Source organism: Mirounga leonina, unplaced genomic scaffold (assembly GCF_011800145.1).
Source record: "Mirounga leonina isolate KUSES-001 unplaced genomic scaffold, KU_Mleo_1.0 Mir_94, whole genome shotgun sequence".
Classification (NCBI taxonomy): domain Eukaryota; kingdom Metazoa; phylum Chordata; class Mammalia; order Carnivora; family Phocidae; genus Mirounga; species Mirounga leonina.
Genome location: NW_023270855.1, coordinates 57920875 through 57945159, shown reverse-complemented (window position 1 = coordinate 57945159; position 24285 = coordinate 57920875). Strand labels below are relative to the sequence as shown.

The 24285-nt window shown below is 61.3% G+C and overlaps 1 protein-coding gene across 10 annotated transcripts in view; it reads right to left on the bottom strand.

The window, feature by feature from the left end:
- Window positions 1-24064, bottom strand: part of TCF3 (transcription factor 3) — a 31912-nt gene extending 7848 nt beyond the window's left edge. For 4 of the 10 annotated variants that reach the window (XR_004677914.1, XR_004677915.1, XM_034998502.1 and 1 more), the window contains exons 1-12: window positions 22660-23128; window positions 19456-19528; window positions 7411-7484; window positions 7112-7190; window positions 4988-5055; window positions 3720-3849; window positions 2858-2907; window positions 1670-1772; window positions 1423-1592; window positions 1205-1337; window positions 719-777; window positions 539-617 (exon numbers count right to left, since the gene is read on the bottom strand). Coding sequence is in view for 7 of the 10 variants with exons in the window: in XM_034998502.1 (XP_034854393.1) it covers window positions 539-617; window positions 719-777; window positions 1205-1337; window positions 1423-1592; window positions 1670-1772; window positions 2858-2907; window positions 3720-3849; window positions 4988-5055; window positions 7112-7190; window positions 7411-7484; window positions 19456-19528; window positions 22660-22731 (1090 nt within the window). In the remaining 3 variants the exon portion in view is untranslated. Of the gene's footprint in view, window positions 1-538; window positions 618-718; window positions 778-1204; window positions 1338-1422; window positions 1593-1669; window positions 1773-2857; window positions 2908-3719; window positions 3850-4987; window positions 5056-7111; window positions 7191-7410; window positions 7485-19455; window positions 19529-22659; window positions 23129-23992 lie in introns of those variants that run through there. The other 6 variants (XR_004677913.1, XM_034998504.1, XM_034998505.1 and 3 more) reach the window with 3 other exon arrangements.
- Window positions 24065-24285: the final 221 nt, after the last annotated feature.

The following is a 24285-nucleotide window of genomic DNA, read 5'->3' as shown; positions in this document are numbered from 1 at the left end:
GGCAGCCCAGCGGCACACGTGGTAGGTGCCCCAGGGGCCAGCCTGCCGTACCAGCAGCTGGAGCCAGAGCTGGGCAGAGGTTCACCCCGGGGGCCCTGCACGGGCCAGGGCGAGGTGAGCGTCTCTGAGGACTCCCGCTGCAGAGGTGAGGCCCTGTGGGGTGTCTAATAAAACCTCACCACGAGCTGACCCCCAGGTGGGTCTTCTTGGGGACAGGAGGACCTGGCCTCCTTGGCAGAGCCAAACCCAGGGCATGCAACTGGTGCCCATCACATACCGGGTGGACAAACGCTGTCCACACTGGGGAGTCTGGGCCTGTTACTCTGGCTCTTGGACCCTCTGCCCTGCCCTGCGAGATCCCACCTGCCCCTCACTGTTCACACAAACATGGACTGCCCTGGAGACCTCCTCCAGAGAGCCTTCCCTGGATGCCCATGGGCACATAAGCCTTGAGGCAGAGGTCCCTCCAGCTCTCCACCCACTGAGGGCTGCACACGCCAGATGTACCCCCCACCCCTCCCCAGCAACACCCCCAGACCTGCTAGGCCCTGTGGGGAGCCCACGGGGGTCGAGGGGCTGGAGGAGAAGTTATTGCTTGAGTGATCCGGGGAGTAGATCTGCAAAAGGGATGAGAAGAGACACGGGGCCACCAGTCAGGGACCAGCCTCGGGGGCTCACCAGCCCAGCCACCCCTCCCCCACCGTGTCCCACGCCTCACCGAGGCCAATGCCTTCCCAAGGGCGTCCCCAGAGCTGCCGGCAGTTGTCCCGCGGGAGCCTGGAGGGTGGAGAGAGGTGAAGCCCAACCTCAGGGAAGGGGCATCCCCCGCACCCGGGAGCTCCCGTATGTGCTTGGCTGCCGAGCATGGACGCCCCCACCCAGCACCGGGCAGCCCCTGATTTTGGTTAACGGCCTGAAATCCTGTCCGCTGCCGCCACAGAGGCTCTAGGGACAGGCAGGTAGGTAGCAGGACCCGCGTGAGCCATTTTCCCTGGAGCCTCAGTTTCCCCAGATGTAAACCGGGAAGCCATTCTTCAAAGGGCCATTTCCAAACATCACAGATGTGGCCCAAGGAGCCTGAGCTCCTGTGTGGGGCAAGCCCAGGAGAGGAAGGACGTGAGTGACGAGGGCCTGGCTCCTGCACCCAGCCAGGCTTCAAGCTTGGAGGGGCCCCATCTGGAAGCGGGGTGAAGAGGGCCAGTACCCATGAGACCGTCGGCCCCGCTGACGGGGGGCGTGTGGCTGGAGACCCCGCCATAGGCGGCCGTGGGGGCGGAGGAGAAGGTGGACACTGCCGGGAGCCCGCCGTTCACCTCTGTCCCGTGTAGCTGGTAGCCCTGTGGATGGGGATGGGGTCAGGGGCATCCGTTGGGGGCGCTGCCCCCACGCCCGCCCCCGCCCCCGCCCATCACGCGGGCCTACCATGCGCTCATGCTGGTGCAGGCTGCCAAACCCGCCGCCGCCGCCAGTCCCCACAGAGCTGCCACCACCGGGCGGGAGGGGCAGGGGCGACGAGCCCCCACCCAGCATGGGCCCAAAGCCTGCCTGGCCCGAGGTACTCCAGAGCTCGGCCGAAGGGTGCAGGCTGCCATCTGTGGAGGGGCAGATGGTGAGGGCGGGTTGCCGAGGGACCTGGAGCCCCAACTGTCTCAGGTGAGCCCCCACATACCTGCCATGTAGAACGGGGGGGGATAGGCGCTGCTGGGGGTCTTGGCAGATGGATAGGCGGTGGTGTCCCTGCCATAGTCCTCACCTGAGCTGGACGGGTACACCTGCAGATGGGCAGATGCGGTCAGGCAGGAGGGCTCAAGTGAGATGGGGAGGTCCCCGTCCCCAGGCTTGCCCTCCACCCACCACCCCATCGCTCTGTGCCGCTCTCAGCCTTCCCCTGGCCCAGCACTCAAGGCTCGAGTGGCATCCTTTCTCCTGGTCCTTCTCCACCCTCCACCTCCCTGTCCTGCCTCCCGCCCCCAGTTCCAGCCTCTGATGCCAGAGACCTTTGCAGACTGGACCCCCTACCAAGAATGCTTTCCCCCTCCTGCACCCAGCCAACCCTTCATGACCTGTCAGAGCCCATCTGTGATGCCCCCAGCCCTTCCTCCTTCCTCGTTCCCTGTCTTGGAAGCCCCCGAGGCCCCAGCCCTGATCACAGAAGACGTGCGGGCTGCAGAGGCAGGGCCCTGGGGTAACAGCCTGCCCTCAAGGTGGCAGGAAGTTCTAGGATCATGGCAACTTTGATCGGCTGGCGCTCCCTGGAGCTGAGGCTGGGCCGGCAGGAAAGTGCCGGGATCAGCTGGCAATGCCCTAGCACAGACCAGAAGCGGGGGCGTGGCCGTGGCTCAGTCAGGCTCCGGGGTGCTCAGCTCTGATGTTCCAGGGGACCGGGGTGGGGACTCAGATGGGGAAGCAGGGGGTCGATGACCTCCCACACCAGATCTTCAAAGAGCCTGACCCGCACCTCCCAGCCGCAGAGCAGTGCCAGCCCTGACCCGGACCCTGGGGCCAGCGCAGGAGGCCAGGCGGAGAGGGCGGCGGCTGAGCCGGGGACCCCAGCAAATCGCCGGAGCGTGGCTTGGTGAGCCCCGCCCAGCCCAGCGCCATCTGCTGGGCCTGGCACCCTGTGAACCCGGACCCCAGGGCCCCCTCACACCGTTCCCAAGGTGCCTTGGCCACAAAGAACATCGGGCTCTCCTACAGGAGGGATCTGAGCCAGAGCCCGTGGGGACCGGCTGCGTCAGAGTGACAGCCTCAGGGCAGAAGTGCCCCCTCCCCCCGTCACACGCTGTGTAACCCCACGGAGAGGGCCCCTGAGCCTGGGCAATTGGCCTGTGGGACCCCACTCCATCCCACAACTCACTGAGGACGGGAGACCCGGCGGCACCTTCCGGACCTTCTTGGGCTGCGTGTCTGTGAGGAGCAAGACGAGTGAGCGAGCCGGGTCAGCCTGGCTCCCACCCCGGCCAGCCAGGGATGCGGGGAGAGGCGGTGGCAGAGAGAGAGAGCCCCCCGAGCTTTCCCGGTAGCCAAACGACTGAAATGCGGTCCCAGGCCCATCTGTACAGGTCTGGGGGTGTGCAACTGGGGTGGGGTCCACAGCGGGGCGTCCCTCCCCACGCTCCCAGTCACGCCTCCCCGCCCTGGGTCCTGTGCTTGGCAGTCCCCCTCCTCGCTCAACTCAGGGACCCTAAATCTCGACCCGCCGGGCTTCTGTAGCCACTCAGATGCGCGGCAAACAGGGACAGCCCGAGTCGCCAACACATGTGACCCAGCGGAGGTGGGCCGTGCAACGCCCGCCTCCGGTTCTGGAGACCAGAGTCCTCGTGGACTCTCGAGCGCCCTGGTTCCCGCAATTCTGCGTTCGGCGGCTAACGCTGCCATTTAAAACACCCCCGCGCAGAGTCAGCGGTGCCGGCTGGTGCTCCCGAGTGTGACAAGGCTGTGACGGTCCAGTGGGGCAAACCCATGTCAGGTGGAAGTCACCGCGTGGGAGCGCCGACAGCAGGCACCGAGCGAGGCGCGTCCGGCCCGCCTGTCGGCAGGGACGCCGCAGCCAGGGGCTCACGTGACCCCGACCTAGTGCTCCCGCCCGGCGCCGGGGGGGCAGCGACCCTGCAGGACGCGGCACCGAGGAGGGCATCTGCTCCTTTCTCGGCGAACCGCCCGCCCCCCCGGCAGCCTGCGCTCCGGCTGTCCACCCCTGCCCCGGGCCCCCCACTCACCCAGTCCGCTCTCCGCGGCTCTCCGCCGAGGGTGGCCAGGGTAGGAGTAATACTGGGAGCCGCCCTTGGCACCTGAAGGGGACAGTGGCCCGGGGCTGCCGAGGGCCAGCTCGCTGGGCAGGAAGCCAGCCTGGGGGACGAGAGGGGGAGATGGTCAGGAGGCCGAGGCTCGCACCCGGCCCAGCCCCAGCTCCCGGGCCAGTTCTGCCAGCAAACACGCTGGCACGAAGGCGGGGGCTGTTCAGACCCTCATGAGGGGCGACAGGGACCCTCAGCGGGAGCTCCCTGCCTACCCTGCTCAGGACGTCCCTCTGATCTAAGATGCGACTGGCCCCAAGCCACACGGTTCTTTTCCTGAATAAAGACTGAGAAGCAAAACTGTTGCCAACAACCCTGCAGCCCCCACTCCAAGGAGGCTCAACATGCAAAACCCGCATCTAGGTGTCAAAGAAACCTGCCAGGCTGACTCCATGCGTGCTCTTGTTTTTTTGTTTTTGTTTTTTTTTTTAAAGATAAATGGTTTAATTCTGCATATTTTAATTTGAAACAGGCTTTCTTCCCTCAAAAGCAGAAACAACTGGAGTTCAAGCCAGTTCTGCAGCTCAAGTGAGTGGCAGCCCTATGCCTCAGCTTGCCCATCTGTAAAATGGGTATGGGCGTTGTGGAGACAGAGGGGACGCCCCGGGGGCTCTACTGTGAGTATGACACAGCGTGCAAACAGGTGGCACCTTCTGGGATGAGGCCTAGCTGCACTGAGGAGTCACAGGCAGGGGACCACGGTAGCTGGCCATTGTCCACCTGCCCCCACCCCCCACATCAGCCTCTCGGCTGGGTCAGCTGTGCTGGGCACCTGTGGGGTGGGCTGCCTAGGAGGCCAGGGGACCCTAGGGCCAGCCTGGGGGTAGTGGGGGCAGGGCCTTCGAGCTACCAGGCTGGCCTCCGTGTCCCCATCTGCCACTCGGGGGTGGGCACGTGTCTCTCAGACCCCTCCAGCTGTGCATGGCAACCCCCAGCCTGGACCCCAGGTCTGGGAGCCATGGGGCAGGGGTGTGGCCTCCCCAGCATTCCCCTTGCCCCGTCCACATCCAGCTGGTCTGGCCCAGGGCGCAGTCCTGCTGCAGGTGACCAGCACTCGGCTCAGCCAAGGAACCCTCTGCAGATCAGACGACAACCCCGGGGGAAAGGTGGTGGGGCAGACAAGTGACTGCAGCCCCCCAGCTATCCAGGATCAGCAGACCCAGGGCCCTGGCCTCAGACGCGGATCTCACCTGACTCAAGCCGCCAACACCTGCATCTCTCCCGAAGCCGGCGTACGTGCTCCGCTCGCTGCCCTTGCCTGGAGGAGAAAAGACTCGCTAGGAGCTGACCCCGGGGGTGGCATGTCCCAACAGGCAGACCCAGCACCAGGCACACGCCTGCATACAGTGGGCGTGTCCTCTGTGCACAACACCCAGAGAACTTCGGTGGGATGCTGGTCTCCCCGTCAGCCTGGGGGACAAGCAGGGGTCGGGACAGACACTGTCCCAAGATGACCTTCAGAGGATTCAGCACACCACTGGCGCCCCCATTGCCCTCCCCTTCCTCCATTCACAGTCGTGAGGCATCAGCTCCCAGGGGGCTAGGTTCCAGGGACAGGCTGGGGGTCCTGTGCACCTGTGAGGTTCAGCACCCAGCCAGCCGTTAGCTCATCAACGAGCACGTGACGTCCCCGGGTGAGAAGGGGCCCTTCCCCCATGTGGGCAGGCAAGACCTGCGGCTGTGGGGACAGAGGCTGCCCAGCAGGACCAGTGCAGATGGATGCCTGGATCTAGCCTCCCCTGAAGCAGAGTCCCTGGCTCAATCAGGCTTCAGCCGGGTGCTGGTGTCCACTGAGGGTGAACCGTTACCAGCCTCGATGTGAAAAAAGAATTCAAATGCTCGGACAATTAACTGGAATTACTCTCAAGCTAGAGAAAAAATCTCCCAGCTTCTTTAGCATAAAATTACAATTTTGGCCAAACTCTTGGAGCAGGTGCTGCTGAGGGTTGGGGGGGGGCAGGGCTCCACAGGCTGTGCCCACAGTCCTGCCCCCATGGCCCCTCAGGGCAGGCGATACTGGGCCTGTGGAAGGATCAGCAAACCAGGCCTGGAGGCCAGAGGCGGGGGGTGGGGGGTGGGGGGGCTGCCCCGGTCCAGGGAGTAAACGTGGTGGGGGTGGGGAAGGGGGTGTGGAGCCTGCGCTTCCTTCCTCCCGGGGTCAGCATGTGAAGCAAGGCTTGCCCGCCCAGCCACAGCTCTGGGCTCGGCCCAGGAAGGTGGCTTCCCCTCCCAGACTCTCAGCTCCCCCTGCAAGAATGAGGTGTTGGGGTTCAGGCCCTGCATACAGCAAGCACCAAATAGGGGCTTCCTGAGACGCAGGATGAGGATGGCAAGGAGAGGAAATGGAGGTTCTGTGAGGGGACCCTGTGAGCACAGAGAAGGTGCCTAAATCCATGCCACGGGCCTGCACGTCAGGTGGGATGAGAGCTGGGGAGCCAGACCAGGCCGGGGGCCACAGCATGAAGCCCTGCGAGGCCTGCACTGTGCCCACCTCCCCGCCAGCTCGCCAGGCGGGCCTGGGTGCCACGTGGTGGGCCTGGGACCCAGCTGGGCTCTGGGCCCTGCTGACCAGGCCTGGCCGTGGGAAACTGCCCACATCAGGAAGACGCGGGAGGAAGGAACCGGCAGAAGTAACCGGAGTCCCTGCAGGTGCACAGGCCACCCCAGGCCACACGCGGGGCTGGCCTTTACCCTCCTGGTCTGGGAGATGGGCTCCCGGGCGGTCTCTGGACGCTGCCCTTCCCCCCTCCCTTCCCGGGCGCCATGCTTGCCTGTCCAGCTCCCACCGTGCACCCAGTCCCGGGGACCCTCACAGCCACCCATTCATGTGGGCCCTCATGGTCCCAGAGGCTGAGCCTCCGCCAGCTCCCATAAGCCAGGGAGCCCTGCACAGGTCCCTTCGGGCTCAGCCTCAGTGGGCCCGTCTGCAGGTGGGGGAGGCTGCGGGGCTCCGGGAGCTGGGCAAGGCCTCATGACCCGCCACACGGAAAGTGCTGCGAGGGTGCCAGTCCGCCAGTCGGACACCGAGGCTCCAGAAGGGACAGTCCTCACCTGGGTCCCAGTGGGAGGCACTAAGCCCAGACCTGCCCGAATCCGCACTTTCTCGGCCGGCCTCAGAAGGGCGCAGCCCGGCTCTGACCGCCTCCTTGAGTTGCCGGGACTCCTGAGGCTGCCTTCCAGGGGTGCAGGCCCCAGCCACCCACACGCTCTGCTCGGGAGAATCCGCCGAAGCAGAGCTGCCCGAGCACACTGGCCGCACCCGGAGGATCACAGGGGAGCACGAGGGGAGGGGACGGTGCCGCGCGGACACTCACCTCCAAGCCCCGGGCCCAGGAATGTGGATGAAGAGAGACTGCCGTGGGGCTCACTGAAGTGCGTGCCGTCACCGTAGGTCTGTGGAGGCAGATGGCTATGAGGGCTGCTGGGGAGATGAGCTCCAGGAGGCAGGCGTGCCCGTAAGTGCCCGAGTCAGGGCCTGAACCCACGTCCCTGGGCCCATGGCCCCAGGAGACCAGCTTGGCCTCTGACTTCCCCCTGTGAGCCTCAGTTTCCCATACACTCCCCAACCCAGAGAAGGGAAACCCTGGTCTCGGGCCTCACAGAGACTCCTTACCCGGCTGGGGTCAAAGGAGGAGCTGTTCTGGTCGCTGGTGCCCCAGGAGCCCGAGCTGGGCCGGTCCTCCAGACCTGCAGGGCAACAGAACAGAGAGTTAGGGTCACCCTCACCGCCACCCTGCTCTGAAGCCCGCTGTGGCTTCCACCAGTTCAGGGAGAAGCCCTCCTTCAACTCAGCCGCTTTTCCGGGCCCTTCCTGACCCAGCCTGGCCCTGGAGCCTGTCTGGCCTTACCCAACCCTCGCTCTGCCCATATTTAAACTGCCAAGGGGGTGCCCGGCCAGCTCAGTTGGTGGACATGCAACTCTTGACCTCAGGATTGAAAGTTTAAGCCCCATGCTGGCTATAGATGTTACTTAAAAAATAAAACCTTTTTTTTTTTCTTCAAAGATTTTACTTATTTATTCACAAAAAACAGAGAGAGGCAGAGGAAAAAACAGGCTCCCCGTGGAGCAGGGAGCCCGATGTGGGACTCGATCCCAGGACCCTGAGATCATGACCTGAGCTGAAGGCAGACGCCCAACTGACTGAGCCACCCAGGTGCCCAAAAAATAAAATCTTAAAAAACAAGACAAACAACTGCCATTAGTAGGAAGCACTCCAGACACCCGTAAGGCCCGCAGTTCAAAAAACAATTCTACCACTTGCCTCTGCCAGCAAACTCCTACCCATCCACCAAACCCCAGCCATGATGCCCACCCTGGGCAGAGCCCTCACTCTCAGAGCCTCCTCCCCCCACATCTAGTTTCTCCTCCGGTCCAGCCCTGACCACGAGGGACTGGGGCATCTGAATCAGGCTCAGTCCCTCCTGACCCTGCAAGAAAGGTTCACGAGGGCACCGCGAAAGCTCTGATCTCGGGGAAGTGGGAGTCTCTCCCTTCCCATCACTGACAGATCGGGAGACAAGCCACTCCTTTGTTGAAATAACAGCACGGCTACCACGGGCCCAGGCTGGCAGCCCCTTCGGGTTGAATGGAGCCCCACTTATGAGAGGCCCACGGCATAGTGGGGGTTAACCAGTGTGACAGAGGACCTGGGTCTGGAGCGGAGGGGCAGGGCAGGGCGGGACCCTTATCTCCCCCCGAACACTCCCAGGCACCACCCAGGACTACCCCCCCCCCAAGGAGGCACACAGCCTTCCTGGGCCGGGGCTCTGACCCCATCCACCAGAGGCAGCAAGACCATGAGGCCTGACAAACACACGTAGGACAGGCCCTGAGCCCCCGGCCTGGCCCCAGTACCCCTCTGTCGTCAGTTTCCCTCCTCTGGAAACAGGAGGATGAACACACCCCACTCCGCAGGACCCAAGTCAGGCTGGGGAGAGGTGGGCTGGAGGGACCTGTGCCCGGCCCCGCCGTGTGGGCCAGGCACAACCCCCCCCCCAGCTGCCCTGTGACCCCACACAGCTGGACTTTGGGGAGACGGCAAGAACCCCAGCAAGAATCCTTCAGCCAGCCCACCTCCCCTCCCCCGCTCATCTTTATCAGAAACTTCTTTCAAATTTCATCCTATTGCAATGCCTTTGTGTTAATCATCCCCCCAAACTGGTGTTTAATTGCTGCCTCATTTGCATAATTATGCATATTAATCCTTCAACCTAATGAATATGCATACACCGCATTCAAATTTTATTTTCTAATCAAAAATTTCCACCGTAATTGCAGTGGGGGGCTGCCTTAGCCAGGGGTGGAGGGGCCGCACCCACAGGGGCTCCCGCCATTAGCCACCAGGTTTGGGGGATCCACACCGGGGAAGAGAGTGGCCAGTGAGGCAGGGGCGACCTTGGGCAAAGTACCAGCAGCCCAAGCCTCAGTTTCCCTCTACACCCACTTGCCTGCTACCCCTCTCCTTCTGGAGCAGCCCCCACCCCTGCAGCCACCCACAACATGCCCCTGGAGGTGCCAGGACCCCACCACGGTGAGCAGGGAGGCCACGTCCCAAGACCACGACAGACCACGTCTGAGGACAACTCCAACTGGGCGCCTGCAGCCCAGCCCCTGTGGAGCTGGCAGCATGAAGGGTACCCCGGGGCCCAGGGCCTCGCACCCACAGGGACCCCACAAGCTCCTGGCAGAGGCAACCAGGTCTGGCTCTGCCCTTCCTGGAGAAAGCCCCCACCGGCCCCCGGCCTCCCCTCTCCTAGAAATGTCAAAACTAGGGACAGCCCCTCCCCCACCACTCCACTAACAGTTATTAACCCCCCCCATTAATCCTACATTTTAATAACCATTATGAATATTCATAATATTCCCGATCCACGTTCTAATAGCCTAAAGCCCTGCTGTCAGAACGTAATCTTTTCACGCCTTCCTTCTTTAAGGCTGGAGGTTCTGAGCCCACGCGGCGGGAGGCTGCCCCAGGCAGAAGCGGGCCCGGGACAGGGAAGAGGGCAGGAGGAGCTCTGCCGGGCCCACGGGTCGGAGCTCCAGTACCAGCTGGAGCTGGGGGGAAGAAAGCCACCCATCTGCCCAGGTGGCCATGGGGACGGAGGCCTGGGCTGCAGAGTGGGCGCCACCACTGGCCCTCAGCGAGACCTGGTGCCCGCCGAGCCCCCTCCCCCGTGGCCCTGGGGGCTGGGCTCGGAAAGGCCCCCAGCAGACACTGGCCCCTGTCGCGTGCCGGACTGCCCTGGGCCTGGGTTGGCAAACTGCAGCCCAGATACCAAGCCAGCCCCCCATCACCACCCCCACGCCTCCTGCTTTCTAAATCAAGTGTTACTGACGTGTGACCACGCCCATTTGTTCCTGCAGAGACAGAACAGAGTCGTCGCTGGCCCTCTGTGCAGAAGCTCAGCCAACCCCAGTAGGGAGGAAGATTCCCGAAGCCGGTTACTCTGTGGGAAGAAGCCCCACCGACAGACGTAGGTACCAGGGCTGGGGTTACGGTGTGGGGCAGGCAAAACCCAGGTGGTCCCGAGCCCGGCTCTGTGAGTGCTCCCTCACCCAGGTGCCCAGGCTAGACCCCCAGAGCTGTCCGCTCTCCCTCCCCCTCCCTCCCTCCCTCCTGCTGCCGCAGGTCAGAGCCTGCCTTCCCTGTCCCCTCGGCCACATCCCTGGGTCGTCCTGCAGCAGCGCTCCCCCCCCCCCCCCCCCCCTCCCACCTGGGGTCTCCTGCCCACCTCCAGGCCCAGGGAGCTCGATGGAGCTTTCTGAAGCAAAACCTGGCTCTGCCCCACCAGCAGCCACTGCAGCTCCCCGCGGCCCTCAGGGCAGAGACCAGATCCCTCTCCACCACCCTCCTCCCCCAGCTCATCCCTCGCCAGCCCCAACCCATGAGCGGACCCCCACCTACACGCCCACCCAAGTTCTGCCCTGCCGGTCCCCACACCTGCAGATTCTTCACCCTCCTTCAGGGAAGTCGCCTGGCCATCCCCTCCGAGCCTGGGGTCCTCTGTGTATTCCCAGCGTTGCCCACGCAGGGCTGGCCCCCTGCAAACAGCCTCAGCAACGTCCATGCCTCACTCCGCGGCTGCACCAGCCACTAATGAACCTGCGTCCGAGAGCACTTGCACAGCATCCGCCCCGTCTGCCTGCCCTATCCTGGCCTCGGGTGGCTGCTCATCACCAACGTGGCCAGCACGATGGCTGGAAGGAACCTGCGTGACTTTTAATAAACGTAAACTCAGACGACTCTATGTGGCTCGTGGCTGCAGTGATGGACAGTGCGGCCCCAGAACCCAACGACTGAAACAGTAACAGCAGCAAAACCACACTTAGGTGACGGTGACGGCATCTCAAACAAACAATGTCCAAGAACTACCTGGAAGCGCTCACAGAATTGTTCTTCCTGCAATTTATCAGGCGGCGACGACACTAAGCCAGTCAGCTCTCCCTCTCACAATGAAATCCCCCCAAACTGCGGGGCTCATCGGGGAGCCCCGCCTAGATGCGGCCCCGGGGGCTCGGGGAGGAGCGAGATCCACACCAGTTTGGATTTCCTCGGTTGGGGCTGTGGGCTCCCACAGGGGAGGCCTCTCTTCCTGAGATTTTGGGGGTTAACTTTTTTTTTTTTAAGATTTATTTATTCGAGGGGAAAGGAAGAGAGAGAGAATATGGAGCAGACTCCATGGAACCTGACATGGGGCTCGATCCCACGACCCTGAGATCATGACCTGAGCCCAAACCAAGAGTCAGACGCTCAACCGACTGAGCCACCCAGGTGCCCCGGGGGGTCAACTTTTAAATTCCTGTATCATTTCAAAACTGGGGGGGGGGACTGCGAGGGGCATGCAGGCCTGAACCCAGGCTCACTCAGCCTCCATATTCCCACCCCTCTGCTTTATCCTCTGCCTTCTGTTCACACCCAAGAATGCTTCCTTTTCTGGTCTGCATAACTTCAAATTTAGTAAGTTCCCAGGGTTGGCCAGGGCCAGAACAGCCCCCTCCCCACCCTGTTCTGAAAAGGATCAGAAGTGGGTTAGAGAATGTCGCCGGTAGGATGTGAGACCAGCAGCACGCAAGCTAGATGCAGGTGACGGACAGGCCCGGAGCCCTCGCTACATCCGCCCAAGTGTGGGGGCAGGAAAGCAGGGGTCCCCGCATGACCTGAGCACAAGCCGACTGGAGACAGAAGAGGAAGTGAGTAGAGGCCACACCCCACCCTTTCTAAGAGCAGGAGGACCCCCAAACCTGGGACTTTGCTCCTACACAACAACCCTGGGGCTTCCCTGGTGGCAGAGCCAGCCTCGTGTAAGGTGGGTCCCACAAACACGTGATAATTCAGAGAAACGGGGCCCACCCAGCTACAGAAGCTGCCCCCCCCCGCAAATTTCAGGAAGACCCTCGTCCTGCTTCAGGCTCAAGGGGACCCGTGTGGTAGCTGAGTGTGGGGATGGGAGAACCTGCCCCCCAATATGAGCTCAGAAGCCAACCTGGGGTCTCTCTGCAAGAACAGACAGAAGACAGAAACACACGTGGGACGCCAAAGATGAACCGGGATTCCGGACTTAGGATTTATCCCAGCAAAAGACCATCTGAGGCAGCAACCACCAAGCACCCTCAAGGTATTAAGGAGCCTGGGGGCTTCTGAAGTAGAAGAGATTTCAGACGGAAAAGGCGAGACAGCAGGAAAAAACAAGCAGAGCAGCAACCCCACAAATCCACAGGAGACTTTGAAGGGCAGCAGCCACGTGCGAAGGGCGCCCCGGGCCACCCCACGAGGTGGAGACGGACAGCGCTCCGCGACGACCGGAACGACGCACAGCGAGACCCAGCCTGAAACCACACCCTGCATGGAGCTGACGGCGCTCGTCTGAGCTGCGGACCCGGACAGCCCTCCGGCAACCTGAGAAACATGAACGAAAACGCAAAGAAGGGGATGAGGGAGGCGCACCCACGTCATTCAGACGAGATCGGGCGCGTTCAGGGTGGTATGGCCGTGGACTCCCACACGTCATTCAAACCACGAAGTCAGCCGCCAGCCTCCCGCACTCTGCGAGCCCGGCAGTGGCAGAACACAGCTCCGGCCGAGCTTGGGAGGCTACGCACCAGCCGCCGGGCAGACGCGCCATGCGACACAGCGAGGAGCAGCTGGAAGGCCCGCATCCAAGTCCCAGCCCGAGGGGCGAGCCTTCACCGAGGACGGGCTGGACCGAGAGAGACAACCCCACCGACCTGAGCCCCGGGAGCCCCAGAACCCACTGTCCTCCCGCCATGCACGAGCCCTGGGGGGCACACGCAGAGACCCACAGACATGCCCGCGGAGAAAGGGGCGCTGCTCTTGGTCCCTGACACGGAACACACTAAAATGGGAATACGGTCGTGCAGCAGACGCAGACCCCACGGCCCCACGCCACCTCAAGAACACGTGCGCGGCGGCAGAGCTGGCCCTGCCGTGGCGAGGGCGGGAGGCTCTGGGTCTTCCCAACGGGGCCAGGGCTCCAGCTGCACCCGGACTCTGTACCAGGGACCTCGATATGAGACGGGGGACAGACGCTCGCCCCCAGCCTGGAAATCAGAACTCTCCAAAGCAACTTGACTCAACAGGAACATTTTTTAAAAAAAAGTATCAAATATCTCTAAAAAATAATAGAAGTCCGTGTAACTATGGCCACTGGACCCCGCAGAATGCAACCCCAACAGAAAAGTGTGACCAGCGACACCAGGCCCCAAATGGGAGGTCGATGAGCGCGCCGGCCTGCAGTCCGAAGTCAAACACAAGCCAACCAGCCACAGGTCTGAGAGAAGTCGGGGAGAGAAGAGCAGTTTGACAGTGACGCCTGTTCCTCAGAAGAAAAATCAGTAAGAGATCAGAGGCAGCTGAATCAAGGACAAAGAGCTGAAAGAAAACGCCACTAGACTCCGAACCGAGGCGTGGACTCTGCGTCCTGACGAACGGGGACAGGCGCGACTCTGGAAGCTGCTGAAGGCCACGCCAGCCACGTTACCCTGTGTCCCAAGTGAGGGTTTTCCCCTCAGACAACCCCGGAGCTGACAAGAGGCACCAACAAAATCTCAACAGGAATCACTGCAGGAAAAAGGGGCTCGAATGCAAACAGGGAGGTGGGCCGGTTCCCCCAGCACCAGGGATGGGTCTCACTCAGAGTATCGCTGACAGAAGCCCCTGCCCACGCAACTAAGGACCGTGGGCAAAGCGCTGGGGCGGAGCGGACCAATCTGCCTGGCGGCTGACGCGGGGCACAGACCGCACCTGGGGACAGTATCAGGACGTGGAGAAGGAAAGTCAAGACCACGCTCACTGTGGACATCACATGGGGCCAGAGGAAAGCGCCCAAGTGTGATAAACACACACCTACGGGAGGATGGACCTCCAGGCAACCACCCGCATCAGGCCCAGTCCTACTGACGAGCCCGACAAGCCCAGGAGCACACGTCTGCGTTTCTAGAAACGCCGGCCACTGCAAAAAGGCACACGGCGTCTGCACTGGGATGCGGCAGGTGAGGGGCCCGAGGATGGCTGGACTGGTCAGCCAGAAAACCAAACCAAGAGAAGAGCACCAACAGGCACGTCGGGAGGCAAGCAGGACGAACAAGGTCCCCAAACCATGGCATGGAAACTTCTAGAATACCTAGACCACCCTCACCGGAGAAGGCGGGACAGAACAAAACAGAACCGTAGAAGAGCCAAGTGTCCCATACATCAGTTTCTGAAGTTTCTCCTCAAAGCTGTACAGGTCGAGAGAGAGAAGCCGAACAGATGGGGGAAAACCGGGTTCTGACCTCAGGAAACTGCAGATTGGTCCGCTCCGGCCCAGTGCTTTGCCCACGGTCCTTAGTTGCGTGGGCAGGGGCTTCTGTCAGCGATACTCTGAGTGAGACCCATCCCTGGTGCTGGGGGAACCGGCCCACCTCCCTGTAGACGGATGGTTCCTTCCCAAAGTCAGCTATGAAGTCAATGCTCTAACACATCCCAATAGGGCTTCCCTTCGGGGCAGGGCCGTGGTGTGAGCCTCCCCAAGATCAGAACACAGAACCGCGTCGTCTCAATGTGTGTGGGGGGCCCTGCAAAAGCACAGTGAGGGCAAGACCGGGACACACCGCAAAGCGCTGGCAACTACCACCAGGGGCACTGAGGCAGGAAGAGACGGAAAGATGAGAGGACACAGAAGTTCACGGCCACCTGGCACCCGAGGAAGCGCCCTCCAAACCGACGCCAAGGCGCATCCTGGGCATGACTCCCAGGCACGACTCAGCTGCTCTCCGGTTCCCTAGCGTGGACACACTCCTTCCCGGAGCTACCTGTCCTGGCACGCACGATCCTCCCCCAAGCACAGCTCCACGCACAGCTCGGCCCGCACCTCTCGGCTCCAACGGTCTCGGTCCCCTCCGCTGGGCTGCGTTAATGCTTTAACCCAAGAGGTGCATAAACAGAATGCTGACATTTCCAAATAGTCAGGCTTTTTATTTTGTTCTACTCTTTACTCTTTCCTAGTTTTACTGCACTTTTCTCATGGGACACAGCTTATACTTGAGTCTTTTTCTTCTCTTACGTTAGAAATTTTCACTGCAACCAGCATGCACTCCGTTTTCATAAAGGGGTGTGGCCTCTCACGGACACGTGCTTCTACGGAGGACAGGCACCCCCCAGAATCACCCAGAAGCTACAGGCCCCCTCCCAGCCTTTCCAACAGAGCTCAGGTGTAGTCCCATGGGTGAGCCCAACGTGTGCACTAGGCTGGGAACGGCTGTCAGCCCGTGACCACTTCACGGTCAAGATTCTCTACCTCCTGCTTCTTTCTTGTGGCTCTGCTCGGCCAAGGACCACCAACCTACGCTCCTCTGCCCTCCTGCATCTTTTCCCATACCCTCCTCACTCCTCAGCCTGATGCAGCAAGAAGCAAGGGCTTTCGAGACCCCCACATCTGCACTGCTGAATGAACGGTGTCATCTGATTCCTAAGGATTTCTCAGAAATGGCACCAAGACTAGAACGCCATGAATGGAAAGATCTGACAACATACAAATTTAATCTGTAAAACACTGAGACCAATTAAAAAATATTGTTAACAAGTTACAAAGTTACGAAATAAACTACAACGTAGCTCACAAAAGACTAACATCCTTCCTATGCAAAGAGTTCTTACAAGTCAATAAGAGCAGTAGAGCATAGGGATAAAGAACACCACAGGAAAGCAGCACCAGGGAGTTACTTGGGACGGTTACTAAACTCACCATAAGTGCAACGAGAATGACAATCTTGCTTATTTCACCAACCCGTGGGGACTAAGGACTCAAATGATCCAGGCTTGGTGCCTGGAATACAGCGCTCAACAAATATTGAAGTAAATCGTGGTTGATAAGCATTAGTGCTGCCATTGTTAAAAGCTCACTGGGCAGCAAAGAAAAACTACCGATACGGCTTTCACAGCCAACAACCTGGACAGGTGTCCAGAGAATTCCGCTCAGTGAGAAAAGCCAATCTCAGAAGGTTACACAATCTCACATGGTTCCACGTACTCCTGACGCTCTCAACATGACAAAGCCAGAGCTGGAGAATGGCCTGTGGCCGCCAGGGGTGAAGGGAGTCGGGTGGGTATGACTACGAGGTAGCGGACAGCGGTAGCAGCTCTGCGTCTGGACTGTGGCGGTGAGCTGATGGCGCTCCATGCAGCCTAGAAGTGTGCAGACACCCGCCCACCCCCGCACTCACACTGATCACGCCCGGGTGGTACCAAGGTCGGCTCCCAGGCTACGGTCCTGCAGTTCTAACTGCCCGTCTGTCTGTAATGATTCCAAAGAAACTGATCAACTCCAGAGAGGGCGGGGGGCGGGGGCTCAAGACAGTAATGGAAAACTCATCAAAAAAGAACTCGTGGCCGATGAGCTTCTGAAAAGGTGACCACGCATCACGAGTGTCATCAATGCCCCCTGGAACGGCATATTCCTCGTCACCCATGAAGTGGGAGGGCAAGTTTGAAGACCTGTGCTGGAGAAGGGGCCGGGCCGGAGGGGCACGCTCGTGGGCAGTCCACCTCCACGGGACCCCTGCCCCGGCCGGTGCTGGCACAGTCTTCGACAGTCCCCGAGTGTAGGAGTGTCACCCTGAGCACGTGTTACGTTCACAATTCTGCTAACGAGAAAGCTGCCCAGAAACGATAAACAGGTGTCCTCTGCCCCGTCCATACGCTCTTCCTGGTGTCCGGGGCGGCCTCGGACCCTGCGGTTTCCAGCAGATGATGCGCTGTCACACAGCTCTGTGCCTCATGGTCTCCCAAGAGAGAGGGGATGGGGATGCGTTCTCCTCTTGAGGGTTCTCTGATCCAGATACGAACCAGAAGACCTCCCCTCCCCCTCAAGTGGTTCACGTCCCTCTGCCACCACTTCTCAAGCAGCCCTTCCACGCACTGACCTTCAGAGCCGCCGCCCACTTGCTAACAGAACGGACCCAAGGGCACAGGCTGACTTAGGTGACGTGAAGGTCCACCAGACCAGGATGCACGAGGCGGACCGGCCCCGAGGTGGCGCGAGACTGGCGGGGCCCACGAGCATCTGGGAGCCCCTGGCAAGCACGCACGACCAGCTGAAGGAGGGTGAGCTGCCTCGCTCTGACGGGGGCGGACCTTCCCCGGGCCCACCTGCCAACAGACCAGCAACCTGCCCCCTTCCCGGTGTCTCCAGCCCCACCAGGAAGAAGATGGAGAAGTGAGCTCAGAGCAGGGAGAACCCTGGGGCTCTGGCCAAGCCCAGGTCCTGAGGCTCCCAGGTCTGAAGGCAGGGCCAGGAGGGCTGCCCCGAGACACGCCCACACCTCCAGTTTACAAAGCACTCACACCCCCGGACTCGCTGAATCACCTGGCCGCTGGCACACGCCCTTTTACAAATGAAGAAACTGAGGCTCACGGTCACGCCACCTGATGCAGGCGGCACAGAGTCTCGTGCCTGGAGTGGCAGCGAGGACGGGCCCTTCTGCTCCGGTCTTAGGGTTCCTGGTCCCACGTCCCCAGCCACACCAGGCTCAAGCTGGTGGTAACGGCTTGAACTGAACTGGGTGAGGGGCCCCTGGCTGCATACCCAGGACGGGGGTCTCCCAGGCTGGAACAACCACACCCTGTCCCCATCCGAAGTGGTCAGGGCAGGGCCAGAAGTGGGCAGCTTGGAGGGGCACCTCCCCTAGGAGCTGCGGCTTCGATGACTCGGAGCTGCTGGTCCCAAGTGGACACCAGAAAAGGGAAAACAGCCTGGGGCAGAGGCCCAGCGGGAGACAAAGGCATGCCTCTGTCATCTCCACCAAGGAGACCCCCAGAACCTGACCCTCTGCCCAAGCCAGAGAAAGGGTAGCACCCCAGGTCCTGGGAAATACTTCTAGAGGGAGGGAGCGAGATGGCCTGTGGGGATTTCCACAGCTCAGAGAGGACTCTGTCCAGCCCTGCAGCCACTTCCTCAGGCAGAGGGGAAGGCCAGCACGGTGGGGGGGGGGGGGGGGGGGGGACATGACAAAATGTCCCTCTCCTTGTGGAGGGTGCCTGAACACAACCCACCCCTGAAAACCTCTCCTCCTCCAGCCAGAACACACTGGATACCCCAATGGAATTTACAGACAACTCCAAGAAAGAACCTTCCACCCCAAATCCCAGAGTCACAGAAGGACGCACACCCAATCCTGAGACCCTGGAAAGATGCCAAAATCCAAAGAGTGGCAGAAGATCCTGGTCTCCCTGAGGGGCTCCCCCAAATCCCACCAACAACCAGGCTGGACTCTCCAATGTACACAAGGCACCGCTTTCTGCCCACAGCCCTCCAGGGCTCCCACCTCCCTGGAGTGAAAGCCCAAGTCCTCCCGAGACCCCAAGGCCCTGCAGGACCTTCCTCGTTCCTCCCTGCACTCCCCTCCTCCCTCTCGCTCAGTCTGCTCCAGGCACACTGCTCCTCCTTGCTCTTCCTCTAACACACCAGGCCTGGTCCTGCCCCAGGATCTTTGCACAGGCTGTGCCCCTCACTCTGAACCCCCCTCAGGTCTCTGCTCAAACAGGACCTCCTTGAAGACCGTCCCTGACCACCTCGGCTTTGTGACCACCTCCTCCTTACTGCTCTGCTGCCTAACCCCTGTGGCATGTGCCTTCAGCAGGAAAGAAAGGTCTGTCCTCCTCCTGCCATGTCGTGGATCCTCAGTGCCTGGTAGGGTGACCGACTCATCCAGGTTTGCTGAGGACACCCCTAGTTTCATTGTTCAAAATCCCAGATCCCGGGAACACCCCTGTGTCCTCAGCAGGATGGTCAGCCACCCCAGTGCTGGGTCCCATACACGGTACTCCCGTAACATGTATTTGAAAAAACAGCCAAGAGCCGGGCCCCTCCCTGGACTCATAACGTGGGCAAGACTTAGTGAGGGCTGATTCCAGCAACTCCTGGGCTTCCACCTCCCCCTTAAACTGGAGACCCAGGGCCCCATAGGGGCCACGGGGACCCAGGAGGCTCAAGTCCCCACCTCACATGTGCCCCTCAGCCCCAGGCCCCTCACCCCCTATCCCACTCGGCTGGGTACCGCCCCCAAGCACGTCCTCCTTTGATGTCCCCTCTGAGTGGCCCCAGCACCATGCGCCGCCCGGTGCTCCCAGCCCACCCGCTGCCCCAAGCCACAGGGTCCTACCTGAGCCTCCAAACTGGGCACCAGCCAGGGAGGTGGGCCGGCCCTTGCCGTTGGCCACGGGCAGGGGGAACATCTGTGGGAAGAGACAGAGAGGGGAGTGTGGGGGCCAGGACCCAGCTCTGCCTGGGGGTCCGTCCTGCTGCCAGTAACAGCGTATCTGGTAGAATTTAGACACTCTGCTGGGAGGACGCCCGGCCGGCTCCGTCGGTGGAACAGGCAACTCTTGATCTTGGTGTCGTGAGTTCTAGCCCCACACTGGGTGAGTGCAGAGTTTACTTAAATAATATTAAAAAATAAAAACTCTGCTGTTTGCAGCTGGAGTAACTGATCTCAGGACTGGAAACCCTTTACTTGCTCTCAGAAGCAATACAAAGTTTTCCTTAAGTTTCAGCTTTAAAAAGTTAAAGTATCGCTCCCAGCCCAGCAGCGAGGGTGAGCTGCGCACAGGCCTTTCCCCAGGCCAGAATCCCCTCCTGTCCTGCACGCCCCTGACCCTGAGCGGCAGGCATGTGGGGAGGACAGCTCCGCCCAGTCACTGGGATGGGAGGAGGCTGACCTGGGTCAAGTGTCCCCCACGTGCCAGGCTCTGTATTCACTGGCTGCCTGGGGCCCTCATCACATCTGCCCCTCAGGAGAAGCTGAGGCCCAGAACGCCAGGAAGCTGGAGGGACCTGGGAAAGGCTGTGCCCACCCCCCAACAGGTGACTTGGTGATTCTCCTGGGCGCCGTGTGGAAAGGCTGCCTCCCCCCCCCCCCCCCCCCCCGGTTTACCCAAACCCACCGTGTTAAGTCTCTCAGGATTAAACAGCTTAGGAGCATTAGCCAAGAAAACCCAACATCAACAAACCCTTTTGCCACACAAAACAAAACACGTCCATGCCCTAGACTCCATCTAGGGCCCAAGTGATTAAAGGTGGCCAGAATCAGGGCCAGGGGCTCACTGGGGAGCTGCTGACCCCCCCAGCCCCCTAACCTACCCCGCTCAGCCAGGAGGTGAGGGCACAGTGCCTGTGGGCAGGACTCTCAGGGCAGCGTCACGAGCCCTGTCCCCACGCCCCGTTCCACAGGAGAGAAACAGAGGCCATGTGCTCAGCTGGCCCTGGCGGGCGGGGCAGCAGGGGCTCATGGGAGGCGTGGAGCCTGGCGGGAAGCAGGTTCTCGCTGGGTCTGCAACCCCCTCCGGGGGCGTGGCTGTGCTCATTCAACTGGCCCAGCCTCCCCAGGGCCCTATTTCCCACATAGGCTCCTGCCCCACTGGGGAAACTGAGGCCTGCATTGAGGGAGGTGTTAGCTGAACCACAGTCAGAACCAACTGGACCCTAGGCCTGGGGGTCAGCAGCCAAGCCCCCCGGGGGGGGCCCATTCCAAGTCTTTGTTTTGTCCCCTAGGGTACCAGGGGCTGCGCTGACGTGGCGTCTGCCACAGGGGCACTGGGCCCTGTCAGCCCTGACACTGCCCCCCCCTTACCCTGCCGCCTCAGTCTTCTGTGAAATGGGCCCACGGCCCTGACCACACGGGACACTGAAAGCCAAGCACGCAGGCGTCCCCCACTGCTCAGAGCCCACGTGCCCTTCATGCCCTGATGAGCTTCCTTTCTAACTGTGGAGACTCAGGGCCTGGCAGGGACAGCGGCTGATGCCACGGCTTAGCTGTTTCTTCGTGTTGCTCTGACAGTCACCTCTTCTACTGCACAAGAAATTGGACCCGCAAACACTTCCCTTCCAAACCTTTCCTCAGTCTAAGACCAAGCGAATTTAAAACATAAATCCACTTGATTTCTCTGGGGTAGGCGGGAGGGAGCACCTACAAGGAGACCAAGAAGTGACGGAGGAGGAGGCGGGGGCTGTCTGTGCCCAGTGACCTGACCAGGCCTCTCTCCTTGTGACAAGGACGGGAAGTGGAAATCCAGCTCCAGGTTCACCCCGAGGGAAGACACAGGGCACTTTACCCCTCGGCCTCAATTTCCTCATCTGTGAAATGGGTCACTGTTTTGGAACTGGGGTGGAGGAGACGTTAGGACCCACCAGACAGAAGGGGCGGGGGAACGAGGGGTTCAAGGCTCTCGGATAGAAGAGGCGAAGAGACCAGGTCTGACCCTGTGCCCACCACCCACCCCCACCCCAGTCTGTTCCAGCTCAATAGTCTGTGACCTGTCAGTTTAACAAAAAAACAACTGAACTGCCTCTGGGTTACTCAGCCGGGGAAGCAAAAATAAAATGGGGCTTAAAAATGGCTCAAAAATACCACTATGGCCCTTCCGGAGCCAGAGCCCTCTGTCCCGTGGGCTGTGTTTTTCCACAGGATGGCTGGTGTCGTTTCGGTTTGGGGACTTTTGTTTTCGACAGGCCTCAGTGGCCTGGGCCTCGTCCTGGTGGAGGGTGAAATTCAGACTGAAAGTACCCTCCCCCAACCCGTTTCAAATCAAAATAGTGCTTCCTGGCGCAGGAGTGGGAGCAGGACTCAGGGAAGTGTCCACGGGCAGGCTGCAGAGGTTCAGAGGACACCCGGACCACCCGACACTGGTGACAGATGACCCACTGCACAGATGAGCACACTGAGGCCGCCACTCCCGGCACCCAAGGGCCCAGCTGAGCTGTGTGATGCCCGGGAGCCAGCACCCTCCCGGGAGCTCTGTCGGGCCCGGCGGTGCCGCCTGGGCCTGCCTCGCCACCACGGAATGATGGTAGTCATGAGAGTGACAGTCGCAGCTACCACCAGGTCAGAGTGTTTCTTCCAGGCTGTGCTGCCCAGGGATTCCCACACCCTCCAGATCTCCTACGGCCACCTGCCCCGGCGCCCCGCTCCTGACCACCCATCACGCTGGCCCCCATGTGGCTGAGTAACTGAGGAGACGGACTTCACCAACTGTGCTTCTCTGCCTCACTCAGGTCCCACGCCAGTCATCCCGGTACTGGGTGCCTTTTTTTTTCCTTCTTTTGTACCCACACGGCAATAATAACCCTGATCACACCTATTTTCCAGGTCAGGAGGCCAAGGCCACTGCTGGCCCATAGTCCATGCACCCCACCGCACCCCAAATCCTCCAGCCCCCTCCCACCGGGGAACCCTCCACCCAGCCAAGTTTGAGGTCTGGCTCTTGGCTCTTGGGGTATTTCTGGCAGATGCTTCTGTCCCAGGAAGCTTGGGGGAACAGGCCCACACAGAGGCAGGGCGGGAGCCCGGGAAGGCGGGGCCCTGGCTTACCATGCTGAAGTCCAGGAGATCACTGAGCTCCTTGTCTGTGCCCACAGGCGCCATCCTCTGTGGCTGGTTCATTCTCCAGGGCCCAGGGTGGGCACCTCAGGCCTAGAGACGGCCCTACAGAGGAGGGGACGGACACACGGGAACAGGAAAAGCAAAGAAGTCTGAGTGACCGTGGCAAAGGTGGACAGATGGGGAGTGGGAGAGCTGTTTTAAAAAGCCCTTCTAACGGCCCTGAGGGCTTGGGTCTTCCCAGAATGAGCCCCTTCGTGACCCTGGGGCTGGGGGCAGGGCAGCCAGGACTCCCTGGCTTGGGCCCCTGGAGACCTCTCCCCAGAGCCCTCAGGGAGTTTGAACAATGGGGGGGGAGTCTGCAAATGCACATTCCCTAAACTCTCCAAGACCACCAGGGAATCAGATTGCAAATTTTAAACTGCACGCAGGGTGGGAGTGGTCCCATCACCAATCCGCCAGAACCCGCCCCTCTCCCCCTCCCATCTCTCCTTTCCAACCCCCCCCCCACAGGCTTGCCACCGCCAGGGAAGGGGGAGGGCAACCCAGGCCCCATCCCAAGGGAAATTTTGTGACCCCCGCCCCCCAACAGCTGTCACAGCGTGTTGTAAACCAGGTCGCCCCCAAACTCAAAGCTAAAATCAATCTTCAATAAAAAGGCACAACCGCCTTCCTGATTCCCGACTGAAAATGGGGAGGGTGCCCGGTGCAGGGACCTACCTACAAAGCTCCCCTCCACCCTTAACCTCCTCCCCCCACAAAAAAAACAACTGAACTCAGAGCAGAAGAAAAAAAAAAAAAGAAAAAAACCACCACCACCACCACCCTAGGTTGTTTTATTGTCACGATGTATCCGGGAATTATTTTTAAGCAACTTTGAAAACATCCCTTACCTCCCGCTCCGGGGGTGGGGGTGGGGGGGGTGTCCCCAAAGCAGGGTTTCCCCCGCACAGCCCCAGGGCCCTCCATTCTAGAGCGCGGGTGGAGGCTCACCTGCCTGGCCCCCATTCCCCCACCCCCCAGGAGAGGAAGCGCAGGGGAGCGCGCAGCCCCTCCGGCTTCGGTCCCGGGCTTCCCGGGCGGCTGCGGGGCGGAGGGGGTTCCAGGGTCGAGGGAGACCCCGCTTCGGAAGCGGAGAACCCCCGCTTTGTTCGCCAGCTCGGGACGAGGTGCGAAACGGCTGCCCCAGCGCCCCCTCCCCCGCCAGGTCTTTTCTTCCTCGGAGGGCGTGTGAAACTGACTTTGTTGAGGAGTACGAAACCGCACTTTTTGTGGGGTGGCTGAAACCGATTTCAAGGCAGACCTGGGGGGGCTGGAAACTTACGGGGGGCCGCAGGATCGGGGGGCTGGAGCGGCCTCGGAAGCAGGGCGAGGCGGTGCGAGCGGCCGGGGGCCCCCGCCCCGCCCCCACCCCGCCCGCCACGGCCGGTGCAGGCGGGCGGCCCGGGAGCCTTTGAAGCCGGGCCGCCCGCCGCCGCCGCCCCGGGCCGCGCTAACGCGGAGCAGATGTTCGCGCCCCGGCGCCCCCACCCCCGGCCCGGCCCTCAACCTGCGCCCGCGGGGCGCGCCACCGCACCTTCCCCGCCAGACAAAAGGACGCTCCCCCGCCCCCTCCAA